Consider the following 15,035-nt stretch of genomic DNA (forward strand, 5'->3'; position numbering starts at 1 on the left):
TTTTAAATACTTGGTTTTGCTTACATATGTCTAGCAAGCCCCTGTCATCTTTGTGAATGTAGTGATATTCAAATCAGGCTTTTGCCTTTCCAAAGCCTCAATTCCTATGTGACTCACTAGCACCCACTTCTCATGGCCTCTTTTCTTCTAACATGAAGTGAAATGCTCATTGGGTGGTTTTCCTGTAGGATTTGGACATTTTTTGAACATATTTTTAAAACTTTCCACAGATGTCTGTCAAGAGCATTAAAGTCCCTGTTGTAACCATATTTTTATTTACTACATATTTTCAAGAGTTTCCGTAGAAAGCAGTGGGGTGTAACTCTTATCTTTACGTAAGCACATTTTGTGATGTAGCCCTTCTGGGTACCATCTTTGTGAAATTAGTGGCTATGAGGCATATTCACTGCCTTTCTCTCTCGCTCCACAGAGGAAGGCATTTTTGATTTCGGGCTTCTTGAAAAGTTAAAACCACCATGGTTGCCTTGAGTAGTGGTTCCCGGTCTTTTACCATCAAGGACCCCATTTACTGTCTCTCTCCACTCCGTATTTTAAAATAGTTTTTGAACAAATGATGTCGGTGACTGCCCATCAGTGCTTCTGAATGGCATGCACCAGCCAGTGTTTAGCCTCACTAAATTGATATTTTAATCACACACTAGGAATCTAAGCATTTTAGTTAGCTGTTCAGCTCTTACTGTGGAAGAGGAAAACTTCTATTAAGCTTTTGAAATTAAGCAACAATGTATTGTCCCCCTACTATTTTCTTGACCTTGTAGATTGCGATTCAATAATCTCCAAAACAAAAAACTAAAAAACTATCTTGGGATATAGTTACAGAATATTAAAATTGACTGGTCCTGGGGAGTTTATTTGAACCTTCTCCTTTTATAGAGGAAGAAACTTATACCCTGAGAAAACCAAGTATCTTGGCCAAGGTCATACAGCAGAATGGCCACTAGGCTGTAATGGGAAGCTTCCTATCCAGTGTTGCTTGCTCTGTACAAGATGCATCTGTTTTGGGTGCTTCTTTGTCAAGTTTCAGCTGGGTCACATGGATCTTGCTCTGCCAGGAATTTCTTTGTATTTGAGAAGCAGTTAAGTTATTTGAGAAGTTATAAAGAGCAGTAGGCATTTCTCAGGATTTGGAGCTAAGATTGGTGTCCAGTGTTTTCAGTCTTCCAGGTAGAGAGCAGCAGTGGTGGTTTCCACTGGAGAGAGCCAAGATGTAGCAGGTGTGGGTAGGATTCCTGTCTGTGTTGTTTCTCATAGTTTTTCCAACCTTTGGAAGTCATTAGTAATGCTGTTATTGGTTATTTCAGGATTTGAACATTTGAAGTTAAGAAAGGATAAGAAACTTTTTATTGTCTTGATTTTTCTTCCCCCTTCTTCTCTCCAAGAGCTGGGGTGCAGAAGGCTATCACCTCTGGGTAATCAGCGGATTTGGTGCTCAAAGTACTGAAATTGAGTCTGACTCCAAGAGTATAGTTAAACAGCCTGGCATTCTGCTATTTCAGTTCATCAAGAGTGTACTCACTGTAAACCCTTGTATGGTAAGTTTTTTCAGTTAAAACCGTTTATTTTAGTGGCTTTCAAAGTAGACTGTCAAGATTCTTCTTCTAAAATTGGTGTATTATCTTCTTCAGTGTATTGTTTTTGTGATTCTTATGTTTCTTTTTAATAACTTACACAAAAATTTTTCTTCTGAGCAGCTTTTGTTTTTTGATTTTTTAAAAATAGGATCATAAGCAATTTGAGGGAAAGCAATGTATGCAGATTTACTTGAGTAACGTAATTTAGTCTTTATTTGACTAGAAATTCCCAAAGTGTGCTCCGTAAGGCACAGTTTTTAAGAAATAGCAATAGCAGTTAGGATAAGGGAAAGTCTGTCATCATGTGAGTGAAATAAAGACTTAAAACTACAGAGATTTCTTATTGTAGGCTCTCAATGTGAAATGTGCATCATGAAAATCCCAGAGTCGGTATACCAAAAAGAATGTTTCCCAAGCCAATTTAACTATGAATTTTCAAGAACACTTTGAAGAAAATATGCCTAGAAGCCTGCTTTGGGAAACACTGCCCCAAATTATAATATGAACTCCTCATGTTTTATTAATCTGAAATAACATATTCTATGTTGTTAATGTATAATAATAGTATATGTTACATGTTAGAAGTGCATACGTTGATATCTGCCACTAATGGATTTTTAAACATTCGGTACAACCAGTTTCTAAACGAAATTTGCAATTATAGTACATTGAAAAAGAATATGACAGTAGTCTGGATCTGAGATTTCATTACTGTAGTTGCAGAACAAAGATCCCCAGAAAAACAGGAACAGAGTAATTCTTCCTCCCCTCCCCCATCCCAATTTATAATTTAAAGGCAAATTTTATGAGTTTTCTGTGAAGACCACATCTGGACTGCCATGGAAAGCTGAGAGGCTGAGGTGCTGTTCTGTCTGATGGAGTAGTCAGTGAATAATAGGCCCACATTTGAGAGTACTGGCCTTCTGATGGAAAACCAGGGCATAATCACCAAGAGTAGAAATTACCTTATTTGTCTAAATATTGTCAGAACCCGGCACAGTCCTTGGCACTAACCAAGCATTTACCCAAGTGATTATTGAATTAATTGTTCTGAACCAGGACCACAGACTTGGGCTACTCTTCCCTTGGGCTACAACCGTTCAGCATCCAGTTATCCCCATTCGTAATCACCTTCTTCTTGCCATATGGGCACATGGTGAACATATACCCACAAACTGTTTGACCAGATACATTTTCTTGCCACCATTCATGAGATATTTTATGTGAAACTTGTTTGTATATAATGAGTAGTTATGTTCACTTTTCATTTGGAAAATCCCTCCTAGCATTGCCATTTTGGAGCGGTAATAAAGGACACTACCGTGTAGCAGTTGTAAACCAGGTCATATTCTGGGGTCTGCATAATAAAACAGACTGTAGCACAGATTTTGTTTACACTGGGAAGTAATCATGAAACTGTTACCTGTTCCCTTTGAATATAACAGTGCATGAGATCATTACGTAGTTGTGTCCTCAGTGAGTAAAATCTGCATTGAGAAACATGGCACATTTCCTAGGATAAGACTAAATCAATGTATTAACGTGTTTTCCTTTACCTGATACAGAGGTGTTTTTATTGGCTTTCCTCCTTTACCCTCTTCTTCCCTTCTCCCTCATCCAGAGTAACCAGGAGCAAGTGCTGCTTCAGGGGGAGGATCGATTGTACTTGAACTGTGGAGAGGCCTCACAAACCCAGCACGCCAGGGGTTCCTCGGCGCACCCTGAGCATAAGGCTGCTGGGGCCAAGAGCCCCTTTGCAGATAGCGGTGTAGAGTCTCAGGGTTTAAGCACTTTGCTTGGACATCGGCATTGGCATGTGGTGCAGGTAAGTCTTCAGTTACTGTTGACTGTTGACATAGTCCTTGCTAAGGTAGCACCTGGAGCAGAGTTAAATTTCTTCTGTTCCTTTGGAAAATTGAGAAGCTTTTTTACCTTTTTGACTGTCACATCTCTCTTCTGCTTTTCTGTCTTGTCGTCTTCTTTTCTTGCCACTGATGTAGCGTGGTCCCCACTGTGTTGAGCCCACGAGCAGCTAACAGTTCCCCAGACTGCAAATGTGTGCTTTGCCCTCTGAAGGAGCAAAACTTTATACAACTGTCAGCCTTTTTATTTTCTTTTTTGGTGTAAATTTAGCTCTGCAGATTTGCATAGGCAAAAGTGTAGTGATTTCATGGAAAGGGACAGTGTCCATTAGGACCCTGTGCAGCTGACCTGTAGTCCTGATGAGTACATGTCTGGGTTAACTGCCTGACTTTGAACCCAAACTGCAGACTTCCATTCACACTCTAGAACCTTATTATCAATAATAGTATTATTACATAAATCTTGTTCCAAATTACTCATTCTGGTATAACTTTTAAATTAGCAGTTTCTTTGAATAATTCTGGTAAACTGGGGTTTAACATGGAAATTAATTCTGAATTTTGACAGCAAATAAAATTAATTTGAGTAAATCAATAAGTTGGAGTCTCTTGAAAGAAACTTGCTACACAATTTTGTAAGTCCCGAATGTTTTCTTTCCCCTTCTGATACCAAAGTGTCTTCAGTACATCAACAGTTACTCTTGGATTAGCTTCCTTTAGTCAGGTGCTATTTCCACAGTTCTTTGCGCTCCTTCTCCATTCTGTACTTTTACTCTCGTAGCTTGTTCAGTTCCCGTGGTATTTTCAGTTGACTTTGAGTGGAGATAATGAGAGACAGAAGAGTGGTCATGGTATGAGGCGTTGAAGGAATGTCTCCTGCACTAGCCTGTGGTACACACTAAAAGAGAATGTGTTTAACTTACATTAATAAATTCATAAAATCAAACAGTGTGTGTACCATTTTATAATTAGTAACAATTATAAAATAAAACTGCATCAGCTACTTCCTTGACTAAAATTTTCCACTGCTCCCTTCTCTCCTATAGCCATTTCTCTGCTATTTTCATTTCCCCATACTTTGAACTATTCATTCTACACTGACCTAGCATCAATGCCAGTTCTGCCTAGCCAGGTCTGTGTTGCCAGAGAGCCAAGTAGAGCAGAGGATCAAAGAAGGTAGGTCTGGAACTCAAAAATCCGTCAGGCAATAAATAACAAAAATTGAATTTCCTTCCAGCTCAAAAATTCAGTGATTCTGTGATTCTTAGCTATCTATGAATTATCCCATATTAGTAGCACATACACTGATTTTACCACTTTAGACAAAGTAGGTACTAGGAAGATTCTTTTGTCATTTTGTTAGCTATCTAAAATATTCAGAAAGATGGACTTTAGCTTTACCCAGTTCTTGGTTTTTTTTTTACTTAAAACTAATAAAAATAATGTCAGAGTTCTAGTCACAAAAACAGTTAAGTTGTAATAGACTCATAGAATTTTTAGAGCTGGAAGGACCTTAGAGATTGTGTAGTCCAACTGGATTTTATACATGAAGAAACTGAGGCTCAAAGAAGTTAGGTGACTTGCCCAAGGTCACACAGCAGAGTAGTATCAGACTTAAACTTACATTATATAACATTAAAGTAACAATCTAACTTATTTTAACACCTCTAGGTATTAAATGTTGAATCATATACTGTTGACCTTGAACCAAGATCTGGAGTGTGCCTGTTTGGCAGTGTTTCGTTATGATTTGCCCTGAACTTTGTTGGCTGGCCCTCTAGCCAAATGAGTCAGTGCAGCATATGGGGGAATTTTGGTGTGGCAGTTTGTGGTGTTCATATAACGTAATGCTTTACCTCCCGGGCTTTTAGCCATGATAATGATTCCCTGAAGAAACATGGGTACCTGTTTAATTCCCTCTCCAACATACACTCTTCTCTGGAATAAGTGCCCACAGCCTCTATCAAAGTGACGTTGTTTATGTGATTTATACTTTGTATTCTTAGACGGCTTAGAGGTCATCAAATGAGCTCCAAGTAATTCTGTCTCTCTGTCTGTTCCTCATCTAGACCGCTGGACTTGTTTATTTAGGCCTTCTACCTTGTACTTGTTGGTCTCCTGATCAGAAGATGCAGTGTTAAATATGTTTTTCCTTTCACTTAACACACGTGCACACTGTCAGCAGTTTGGTTAGTGGCTGGTGGTAGAGATGGTGCTTTTCTTGTTTGTGTGTGTGTTGTTTTTTTTTTTAAATATAGTTTTCCTATCTACGGATTTTAAAAACTTTGAAAGTTGTTGGTTGACAAATGGAGCACAAATCGTGTGAAATTAAAACGACAACAGCATCCTTGTGCTTTTAGGGTACGTTCCTTCTTGGACTGCCATTTATTTTTACACCCAGTACGTTGTGTGATACAGACATTTTTTTCTGAAAGGCTCATGAATCGTTATCATCCACTGTTCTGAAATGGTGGTTTCATAGTTAACCTGGCTAATAACTCTTAGGAAAAAAAATAGGCTTCACAAAATATGCTAGGGATATCAACAGAGAGGATTTTATTTTATTTTATTTTATTTTATTTTATTTTATTTTATTTTATTTTATTTTATTTATTTTATTTATTTTATTTTAATTTTATTTTTTCCAATATATGAAGTTTATTGTCAGATTGGTTTCCATACAACACCCAGTGCTCATCCCAAAAGGTGCCCTCCTCAATACCCATCACCCACCCCCCCCACCCCCCATCAACCCTCAGTTTGTTCTCAGTTTTTAAGAGTCTCTTATGCTTTGGCAGAGAGGATTTTAAAGGCTGTTTCATTTATAGATGATTTACTCTGCTTTCTAGAATGTGGATCAGATGTACCGGGTGTGGTGTTAGGCACGAGCACACCTGCCAAGAGGGTGGCGCTCTCAGTCCCCCTGCGGCTACAGACAGAAGCAGTGTAAGCAGGAGATAGTAGGTGTTAGCAAAATGACTTTAAGGGGGAAAAAAGGTAGATTTAGGTTTTTGGGGAGACTGAGGAAAATCCTAAGGTATTAAGAATAGAGATTCTGTCCCTCAGCACTCAGTCTTCCCAGTGACGTGGAGTGACCTTTGTGTCCTGAGTCTGCTGTCCTGGCCTGAATTCTTCATGACTCATTGGCTTCCTTTTCCCTTACTTCTGCCATTTCCTGTTCTGAGTATTGGGGGCAGAGCTCAAAGTTCGGGGGACACATAGATCAGTAAATGGAACCTACTGGGGAAAATGAAAGTTTTTGTTCTCCTTTCATAGCATCTTCAGACACACAACTGCGTCAGAAATAAAGCTTCGTTTTCAACTTACACTTTGAGCTTTGAAAATAAACCATTTGTGGTTTGTCGCACCTCAAACATTTTTAGAGGTGAAAAGAATACATTTTTTTCTTGTAGAGATACTCATCAGAGTGTGGATCATTCGATAAAACTTAACCTTGGTTCCTACGTTGGAACCCTTCGAGTTGGAATCTACTGCGTCAGGGAGATTCTGCCTCACCCTCTCCCCACCCACGTTTATAAATACGTGGGAAACACATAAGGTTCAGCGGAAGTGGGGGTTCTCTTCAAGTGTTCTGGGTAGCTGGCTCCATTGTCCTCTAGGCACAACCTTCTTCACGTGACTTGATTTTTTTCATCCACAAACAGTTCACTTACCACCTCCCACAAAACTACTTTGAACTCTTCTCTCACCACCCGATCATGACTTCAGGTTACCGTGCTTCTGAACTGATGTCATCCATCATAGGGAGCTTTATTAACTGGCCTGAATGATGCGGTTTATCAGTCAAGATACACGTTAAGCCTTTTTCAAGCATATATCATGACAGTGTTATCTTTGATTCTGCAAGGTAGGCTTCTACAGACCAACCCTGGGGTTGAGAACTTCCTAACGTACCAAAAGCTATTAATTTATTTGGATTTTAGATTGACTTACTAGATAATAAATAAGTCTAACCAATAGTTTTATAAATAAATTTTAAGACCGATATTTTCAGCATACTGTTTTTACTTGATTTTTGTTTTGTTTTCACATTATGTAAAAAAATCTTATTAGATTTGATTGTATTGTACTGGCTTTTAAATTTGGCTTTCTTTTTAAAAATATATAATGCTTTTTCTTTGAGTACAATGAAAATGAATTTGAATAAATTGAGGTTCTTCTAGGAACAGAAGAATCTTCCCTTGTTCTTTCTTTCTGTTAAGTTTCACCCCACACTCACCACATGCTCATGAAAACTGCTTAATCAGTTGGCTAGAAGAGAGTTCAGTCTCACTAAAGGTGGAATTTACTTAGTTTACATTGATACCTCAAGAATCTTTTAAGTTTAAAATTCTTACTAGAGTAATACAAAGACACCATGCACAGAGATGTAAGACTGACAACCTGGAAAGGTATATTTAGTACCAGAATTGCAGATTAAGAGTTAGTATCTGTAATCAAGAGTTCTTACAGGTGAATAGGTTACACACCCTAGTAAAAAACAGTAGCCTGTATGTACTTCTATGGGTGTATGGATGTTTGTTTTGAGATAAAAACTGACCAGTGGTTATCCCTGGAGCAATGATGGAACAGAATTTCGTTTTGTACTTTGTATATTTTTATATTGTTTAAGTTTTATAAGCAGTATTTTGCTGTTTTAATCAGAAAATATAAAAATAAAAAAAATAGCTCCATTAAAAAGCAAAACAATCTCTTGCTGAGGCTCTCATTTTATCAGATAGGGTTATTTGGGGATGATGCCAGTCAGCACCTCAAGACAGTTCATCTCCCAGATGTTGGTTGTCCTCATGACTGGTTCTCTAAAAGTCTTTTTTTGTCAGTCTGTATTTATTGCGTGTTCAATATTTAGAATAAAAATGGTGTAGAGAAAAGGCAGTGTAGGGTAGGAAAGCCTCATGTCTAGAAACTCATAATGAAATGGTTAAGGCAGGAGATGTGAAATATGGACTGGTATTCAAATGGTAAATTCCAAGTACTCTGCTAGTAATACCTGTTATTTGGTAACACTAGACATCGTACAGGAAAATGAATTTCATATTGTGACGTTAATTGCTTTAAGTTTAAATACATTTTGGAAGTCTTACCAAACTGATGTATTATTTTCTGTAGATTTCCAACACCTATCTAGAGAGCAATTGGCCTATACGGGTGAGTTATTTGTTATTTTCTTGGTGTTAACTTTTATTGGATAGCGTTTGCTGCAAGAGGCATTCTGGGAATTCAGCCTTTTCGGTGGGTGCATTGATAAAAGTAACATTTTAATACTTGATCCTTTGTACATTGTTAGCGTATTAACATCTATAATTTGGTCAAATGTAACTTGCGTGTAAATATTCAGATTTTTATATTTAGCATTTTACATTTAATTCACTTAGCAAACATTTTTTAGTAGTCTGTTTGCCTGACACAATAATGCTAAGCTCTTTATACTTAATAAAGTATTGCAAAGAAGAGTTCTTAATTTTTTTTTTTTTAATTAGTTTTCAGCTATTGATAAGCTTGGACAGAATATTGCTGTGGTTGGCAAGTTTGGTTTTGCACATTACTCTTTACTCACCAAAAAATGGAAACTTTTTGGAAACATTACCCAGGTTAGTCTTTTTGAAATTAAAAACTGATGTCTCAGACTCTAAGAGAACTTGTAAAGTAAGCCACTGTTAATAAAAACTCAAATCAATAATCAAATCAGATAAAAAATTTAGTTAATAAAAAAATGTTGATGTTGGATTACATGTAAGAGTTCTAATAAAGTGCTTGATATTTGGTAAAGGATTTGTATGGAGATGGTTTCTAACTTGAGGATTTACTCTTCCATTACATCTTGGGATCACCAGCTATGATCAGAATAAATATCCACAAAATTTAAGATCGTTTCGTGGTTGTCAGTGTGTGATGTAAAGATGTGGGTAGCATAGAAAGATGGGCAGTTGGATTTTGCACGAATCAAGTAGGAAAAGACGAGGAAGTTACTGTTAAGTAGGTGCCTGCAGTGCACTTGAAAGGGCTTCCTGAACCCTTGTCACCTCACTGATCTTCGTAACTCAGGACACTGATATTACTCACCATTTTATAAAAGAAAAACTAAGGTTTGGAGTCAAGCAGGTGATAAATGATAAAGCCAGAATTTAACCAAAGTCTGTTGCATATTCAGGGGAGTAATGATGCTGCATGGTACCCAGTTATTTACAGAAATGTTTGTATATTCAGAATAGGACATGAATCATTATTATTAAAGGCCCCAGAGTAATACTTAATTGGGGGGGATAGAGAATAGAGCAGAAATAATTTGAGCTTTCATTGTCTGCATAGGAATATTTTACAAGTGTGTTACTTGTTGTAACTTCTGGCAGCATACATAAAGGTAAATAGTGTTTTTGATTATCTTTTAAGGAGCAAAATATGATTGTGACTGGTGGCTTAGCCTGGTGGAATGATTTTGTTGTCCTGGCATGTTATAACATAAGTGACCATCAAGAAGAGGTAGGGTTTTGTTTCTTTCAGAAATAATAGATTTTTATATTTTGAAGATGTTAATAAGCACTATTTGGTTTAATATTAAAATAATTTTTGGAAAATGAACAAATCATTTTATTCTTAAGAATTTGGCATTTTTAGGGGTGCCTGGGTGGCTCAGTCGGTTAGGCGACCAACTTCAGCTCAGGTCATGATCTCACGGTTCGTGAGTTCGAGCCCCGTGTCGGGCTCTGTGCTGACGGCTCAGAGCTTGGAGCCTGCTTCGGATTCTGTGTCTCCCTCTCTCTCTGCCCCTCTCCCAGTGACACACACGCGCGCACACACGCTTTCTCTCTCTCAAATGTAAATAAACATTAAATAAAAAAAAAAAGAATTTGGCATTTTTAGGTAATGAGACTTTCATTTCGGGTTACTACTTTAAAAACATTTTTAAAGGCTCACCAGGGTGGCTCAGTTGGTTGAGCATCTGACTTTGGCTCAGGTCATGATCTCACAGTTCATGAGTTTGAGCCTCACAGTGGGCTGTCTGCAGTTAGCCCAGAGCCTGCTTCGGATCCTCTGTCTGCCGCCCCCCTCCCCCCACCCCTTCCCCCACTTGCACGCATACACACACTCTCAGAGATAAATATTTAAAAAAACTTTTTTTTTAATTTTTAAAGGGATAATTCAAACTTCTAAGATAACTTTTTCTAAGGATTTTTAGCTGTTAGACATTCTCTGTGAAGTTTATAAAAAGAATTATTCAAAGCTGAGAAGTTTATAAGGATGGCTATAATTTATTGATTTGTATGTTTATATTTTTACAAACTGCTGGTCTACTTCTATCAGATCTAGATATTCAGGTCTTTAAAAGGGAGTGCCTGGGTGGCTCAGTCAGTTGAGTGGCTGACTCAGTTTCGTCTCAGGTCAGGGTTTCATGATTTGTGAGTTTGAGTCCTCATGTTGGGCTCTGCACTGACAGTGCAGAGCCTGCTTGGGATTCTCTCTCTCCACCCTCTCTGCCCCTCCCCAGCTCATGCACAGGCTCACACGCTTTCTCTCTCTCTCTCTCTCTCTCTCTCTCTATCTCAAAATAAATAAGCTTAAAAAAAAAAGTACCTTATACATTCCCTGTTTTAATCACTTCATCTTTTGGCTATTTGTAAATGAGCCTACCCTGTGAAAATATAAACATTATTAATGCTCAGATTAGTCGTTAAATTTCTCTTACTTGAAAAGAAGTCAGTAGACAAAAAACAGATGTCTAAAGTATTTAGTCATCTGTGGTGTAGGTATCTTGTTTATACAGTTTTTCTCTTTTTGTATTATTCAGCTCAGAGTTTATTTGCGAACATCAAATCTGGACAATGCCTTTGCTCACATCACCAAAGCACAAGCAGAAACATTACTGCTCAGTGTCTTCCGGGACATGGTAATAGTATTTAGAGCCGACTGTTCAATATGCCTTTACAGTATTGAAAGAAAATCTGATGGGTAAGTATATAGCATGTGACAAGTCACTTTCTGCTTTTGTGTATTATGTTTCGTCTGTAGTTTTTATTTTCTTAAAAGTTATTCTAATTTTGCATTTCGTTTCCTTTGTTTTAGAAGTTAAAAAAGTAAGAAATGCTATGCTTAGTGATGTTCATGTGGTTATTTTTTAGCCACCTAAGTAAATAAAAGAGCCTGCACTAGCTTCTTCAGCTGATCTTACTGGATTTATTTGGAAAAAAAAAAAAAAAAGAAAAGAAAAATCTAGTTTGGGATGGGGTAACTTCGATACAAGGTTTTTTTCACAGCCTTGAAAACAAGTGGTTACCAGCGATCCTAAAGTTCTAGACACTTGGGGAAATTTAACAGTGGCTTCAAGCCTTAGGAAGAGTGTCCTTTGCCAACTCACATAATTTCCCCCGAGCTAGATGGCTGTAGACTGTAGCGGGAAATGCTGTGCGTCCCTGTTGCTGTTGTGTGTTGCCTGTATTCTTCTTGGTATATGGTTGGCTTGCAGCACTTAGACCCCACCTCTTGAGTTTCATTTTAATTTGTGATGTGTATTTGTTTCTTTTTTAAAATAGTCGTCAAGTGTGTATTTGCTGAAATGGCTTAGTGATTGAGGAGTACTGTAAAGATAAGAATTAAGAACTTTTACCAGCCTCAGATAGAACCCGTATCCTTTCTCAACTAGCTAAGCTATTCCTATTTTTGTTTCCTAGTTTCCTTTCCTAATTTTCCGAGGTCTTTCTCTCCTTCTTTCCTTTCTGTCTCCCTCATTTCCGTATGTGTTTTTTGTATATGTCAACCTCACCAGTCTACTGCTTAAAGGATATTTGGGGAGGAGGGAATGAGAAGGAGAAGGCATTTGGATCATCCATAAGCATGAAATCTACTACTGTTAATAGCGGACAAGAAAGGAAAACAAAAAACGCGTCAGCCTTCACGTTGAGCTGTATTTTTCTCTTGTTTTGCAGTCCCACCACTACAGCTGGTATTCAGGTTCTTCAAGAAGTCTCCATGTCGCGCTACATTCCTCACCCTTTCCTTGTGGTGTCTGTCACTCTGACATCAGTGAGCACAGAGAATGGGATCACCCTGAAAATGCCACAGCAGGTACCGTTCCCTTATCAGAGCTTTCTAGAGTTTCATCTCGGTTTATAGCATTTCAAGGTGATACCAGCAACTGTGTATTTGTTTAGCAAATAAATATTAAGTGTCTAACATGTCCTTCTACGGAGATACTGGGTTATAGTGGCAAACTAAACAAACTGGGCTTTTGTTCAGACAATCCAGAAGTAATTGTGTACATAATTAATTACAGTTGTGATACACATACCAGAAAGTAGTATAGGTCACCCTGAGAGTATATAACAAAAACATGGAATAGTCTAGATAGAGATTTCTGTACCATGCAAATTGAAACCCAAAGGGTGAGTGGTAGTTCTCTAAGAGTAGGAATTTCAGGTCAGTGAGAAGAGTAGTGCAGAGGCCCACAGGTAGGAGAGAAGATTACACATTCAGGGAATTGGAAGAACTTCAGAGTGAGTGGACTTTATCTTAAAGTCTGGCTTTATTAGGAAGTCTATAAAGTATCTTAAGCTGGATATTATTAGATCTAAGCTTTGTAATGTTCAGTCTAACCGTAAGAAGGAGAATGAACCAGAGTGGGACAAAACTGGGTATAGGGAGAGGAGCTGAGAGGCCCTTATAACGATCTAAGTGGAGGGTGCTAGTGACCCAAACTTGCCAGTGAAAAAGATGGAAAGAAGTGGAATGAACATAAAATACAAACGCTGCATGATTAGTCAACTGTAAGGAAAGAGAAAACATAATGCCTTAGTTTGTGATTAAACCGACATTTTAAACTTCCTATTCCAAGTTTCCTTCTTCTTAAAAACTTTTTTAATGTTTGTTTATTTTTGAGAGAGAGAGAGAAAGTGCAAGCCAGGGGAGGGGCAGAGAAAGGGAGACACAGAAGCAGAAGCAGACTCCAGGCTCTGAGCTGTCAGCACAGAGCCCGACGCAGGGCCTGAACTCACAAACTGTGAGATCATGACCTGAGCCGAAGTTGGACCCTTAACCAACTGAGCCACCCTGGTGCCCCCAAGGTTCCTTCTGTTACACAAATGGTTTCCAAAGTTCATGTCAATGTGGAACTCATTTTCAAAGGAAAACTCTATGTAGATTTATTTGTCATCTCTGTCTTCTTAGTCTGTCTTTTATTTCCCATTAAGGCACTTCCATTCATCTTCTTTAAAATCTAGATCCCATTTCCTCTGCAAACTATATTTCATGATAGCCAGAGAATCATAGTAATAAGGAAAAGTTCTATTTTACAGAAGAATTGAAGCTGAAAGATGTGAAAGGAAGGTAAGAATTATACAATCACCATTTTGTAGCCCCTGTGGAAATAACTGATTTAGACAGTGATCAGGTGAAAGGTTGATGGGGTATTTCACAATGAGGAGATGAGGTGGCCATATCTAAGTCTTATTAATCCACGTTAGCATGACTACAAGTGGGAGAACCAGGTGTAGTATGCTTCCCCGGGGTGATGCAACATTAGTTCACATGAAGAATTCTACCTGAATTCTGAGCTAAGCTTCTAGAGTCAAGTTCCATTCATAGGAAATACAGGAATAGAGGTTTAGTTTATCACCACAAGGAAGCAGAATGTAGAACATTCTATAGGAATGTGGGGGAACAAAGTAAGGGGAGACTCTTCTAAAGAATTCTTTACAACTGTAACAATCAAATGTAGTGCTAAGTTCATTTGTATCCTGATTCGAACTGGCTATAAAAAGACACTATTGGGGCACCTGGGTGGCTAAGTTACGGGTTCAACTTTGGCTCAGGTCATGATCTCATAGTTCATGGGTTCAAGCCCCGCGTCGGACTCTGTGCTGACAGCTCAGAGCATGGAGCCTGCTTTGGATTCTGTGTCTTCCTCTCTCTGCCCCTCCCCTGCTTGCTTGCACGCATGCTCTCTCTCACGCTTGTGCGCGCGCGCTCTCTCTCTCTCTCGTTCTCTCAAAAGTAAACATTAAAAAATTTGTTTTAAAAAGACACTGTAAAGCAATTAGAGATACTTGATATCCACTCAGGTGACATTAAGGAATACCTGTAGATTTTATTAGATGTGGTGCTGGCATTATGATTATCTAGACAAATATCCAGGTACTTTGGAGGTGCATAGTATAGGGGTAAAATAGCATATCTTCCTTTAAAATACTTTGGCATAATAAATGAAAAAAAAGGATGGATGGAGCAAATGTGGCAAATCTTGAATAACTGAATTTGGGTGATGGGAATCTTGGGGTTCATTGTACTATTCTCTATACTTTTGATCACATTTGAAGTTTTCGTATGAAGGAAGATAAAGGGACTCCTCGTAGTTCCCAGATACAGTATGCAGTCAGTGGCGCCAGCAATACTGGGTACCACATTTAAGAAGACGTTTCCAACAGACACATGAAAAGACGCTCAACATCATTCATCATCAGGAAATTACAGAACCACGGTGAGCCATCACCTCCCGCCTGTCAGAAGGGCTAAAACAAAAAACACAAGAAACAATGTGTGTTGACAAAGATGTAGAGAAAAGGGAACCTTC

General features: G+C 38.3%; 1 protein-coding gene across 4 annotated transcripts in view; it reads left to right on the forward strand.

Moving 5' to 3' along the window:
- Nucleotides 1-15,035, forward strand: part of RIC1 (RIC1 homolog, RAB6A GEF complex partner 1) — a 142,424-nt gene that overhangs the window by 109,711 nt on the left and 17,678 nt on the right. For all 4 annotated transcript variants that reach the window (XR_003414596.2, XM_027041162.2, XM_027041163.2 and 1 more), the window contains 7 exons: nucleotides 1,401-1,553; nucleotides 3,214-3,417; nucleotides 8,585-8,623; nucleotides 8,956-9,066; nucleotides 9,866-9,955; nucleotides 11,262-11,422; nucleotides 12,397-12,535. Coding sequence is in view for 3 of the 4 variants with exons in the window: in XM_027041162.2 (XP_026896963.1) it covers nucleotides 1,401-1,553; nucleotides 3,214-3,417; nucleotides 8,585-8,623; nucleotides 8,956-9,066; nucleotides 9,866-9,955; nucleotides 11,262-11,422; nucleotides 12,397-12,535 (897 nt within the window). In the remaining variant the exon portion in view is untranslated. The remainder of the gene's footprint in view (nucleotides 1-1,400; nucleotides 1,554-3,213; nucleotides 3,418-8,584; nucleotides 8,624-8,955; nucleotides 9,067-9,865; nucleotides 9,956-11,261; nucleotides 11,423-12,396; nucleotides 12,536-15,035) is intronic.

This window comes from Acinonyx jubatus, chromosome D4 (assembly GCF_027475565.1).
Source record: "Acinonyx jubatus isolate Ajub_Pintada_27869175 chromosome D4, VMU_Ajub_asm_v1.0, whole genome shotgun sequence".
NCBI lineage: Eukaryota > Metazoa > Chordata > Mammalia > Carnivora > Felidae > Acinonyx > Acinonyx jubatus.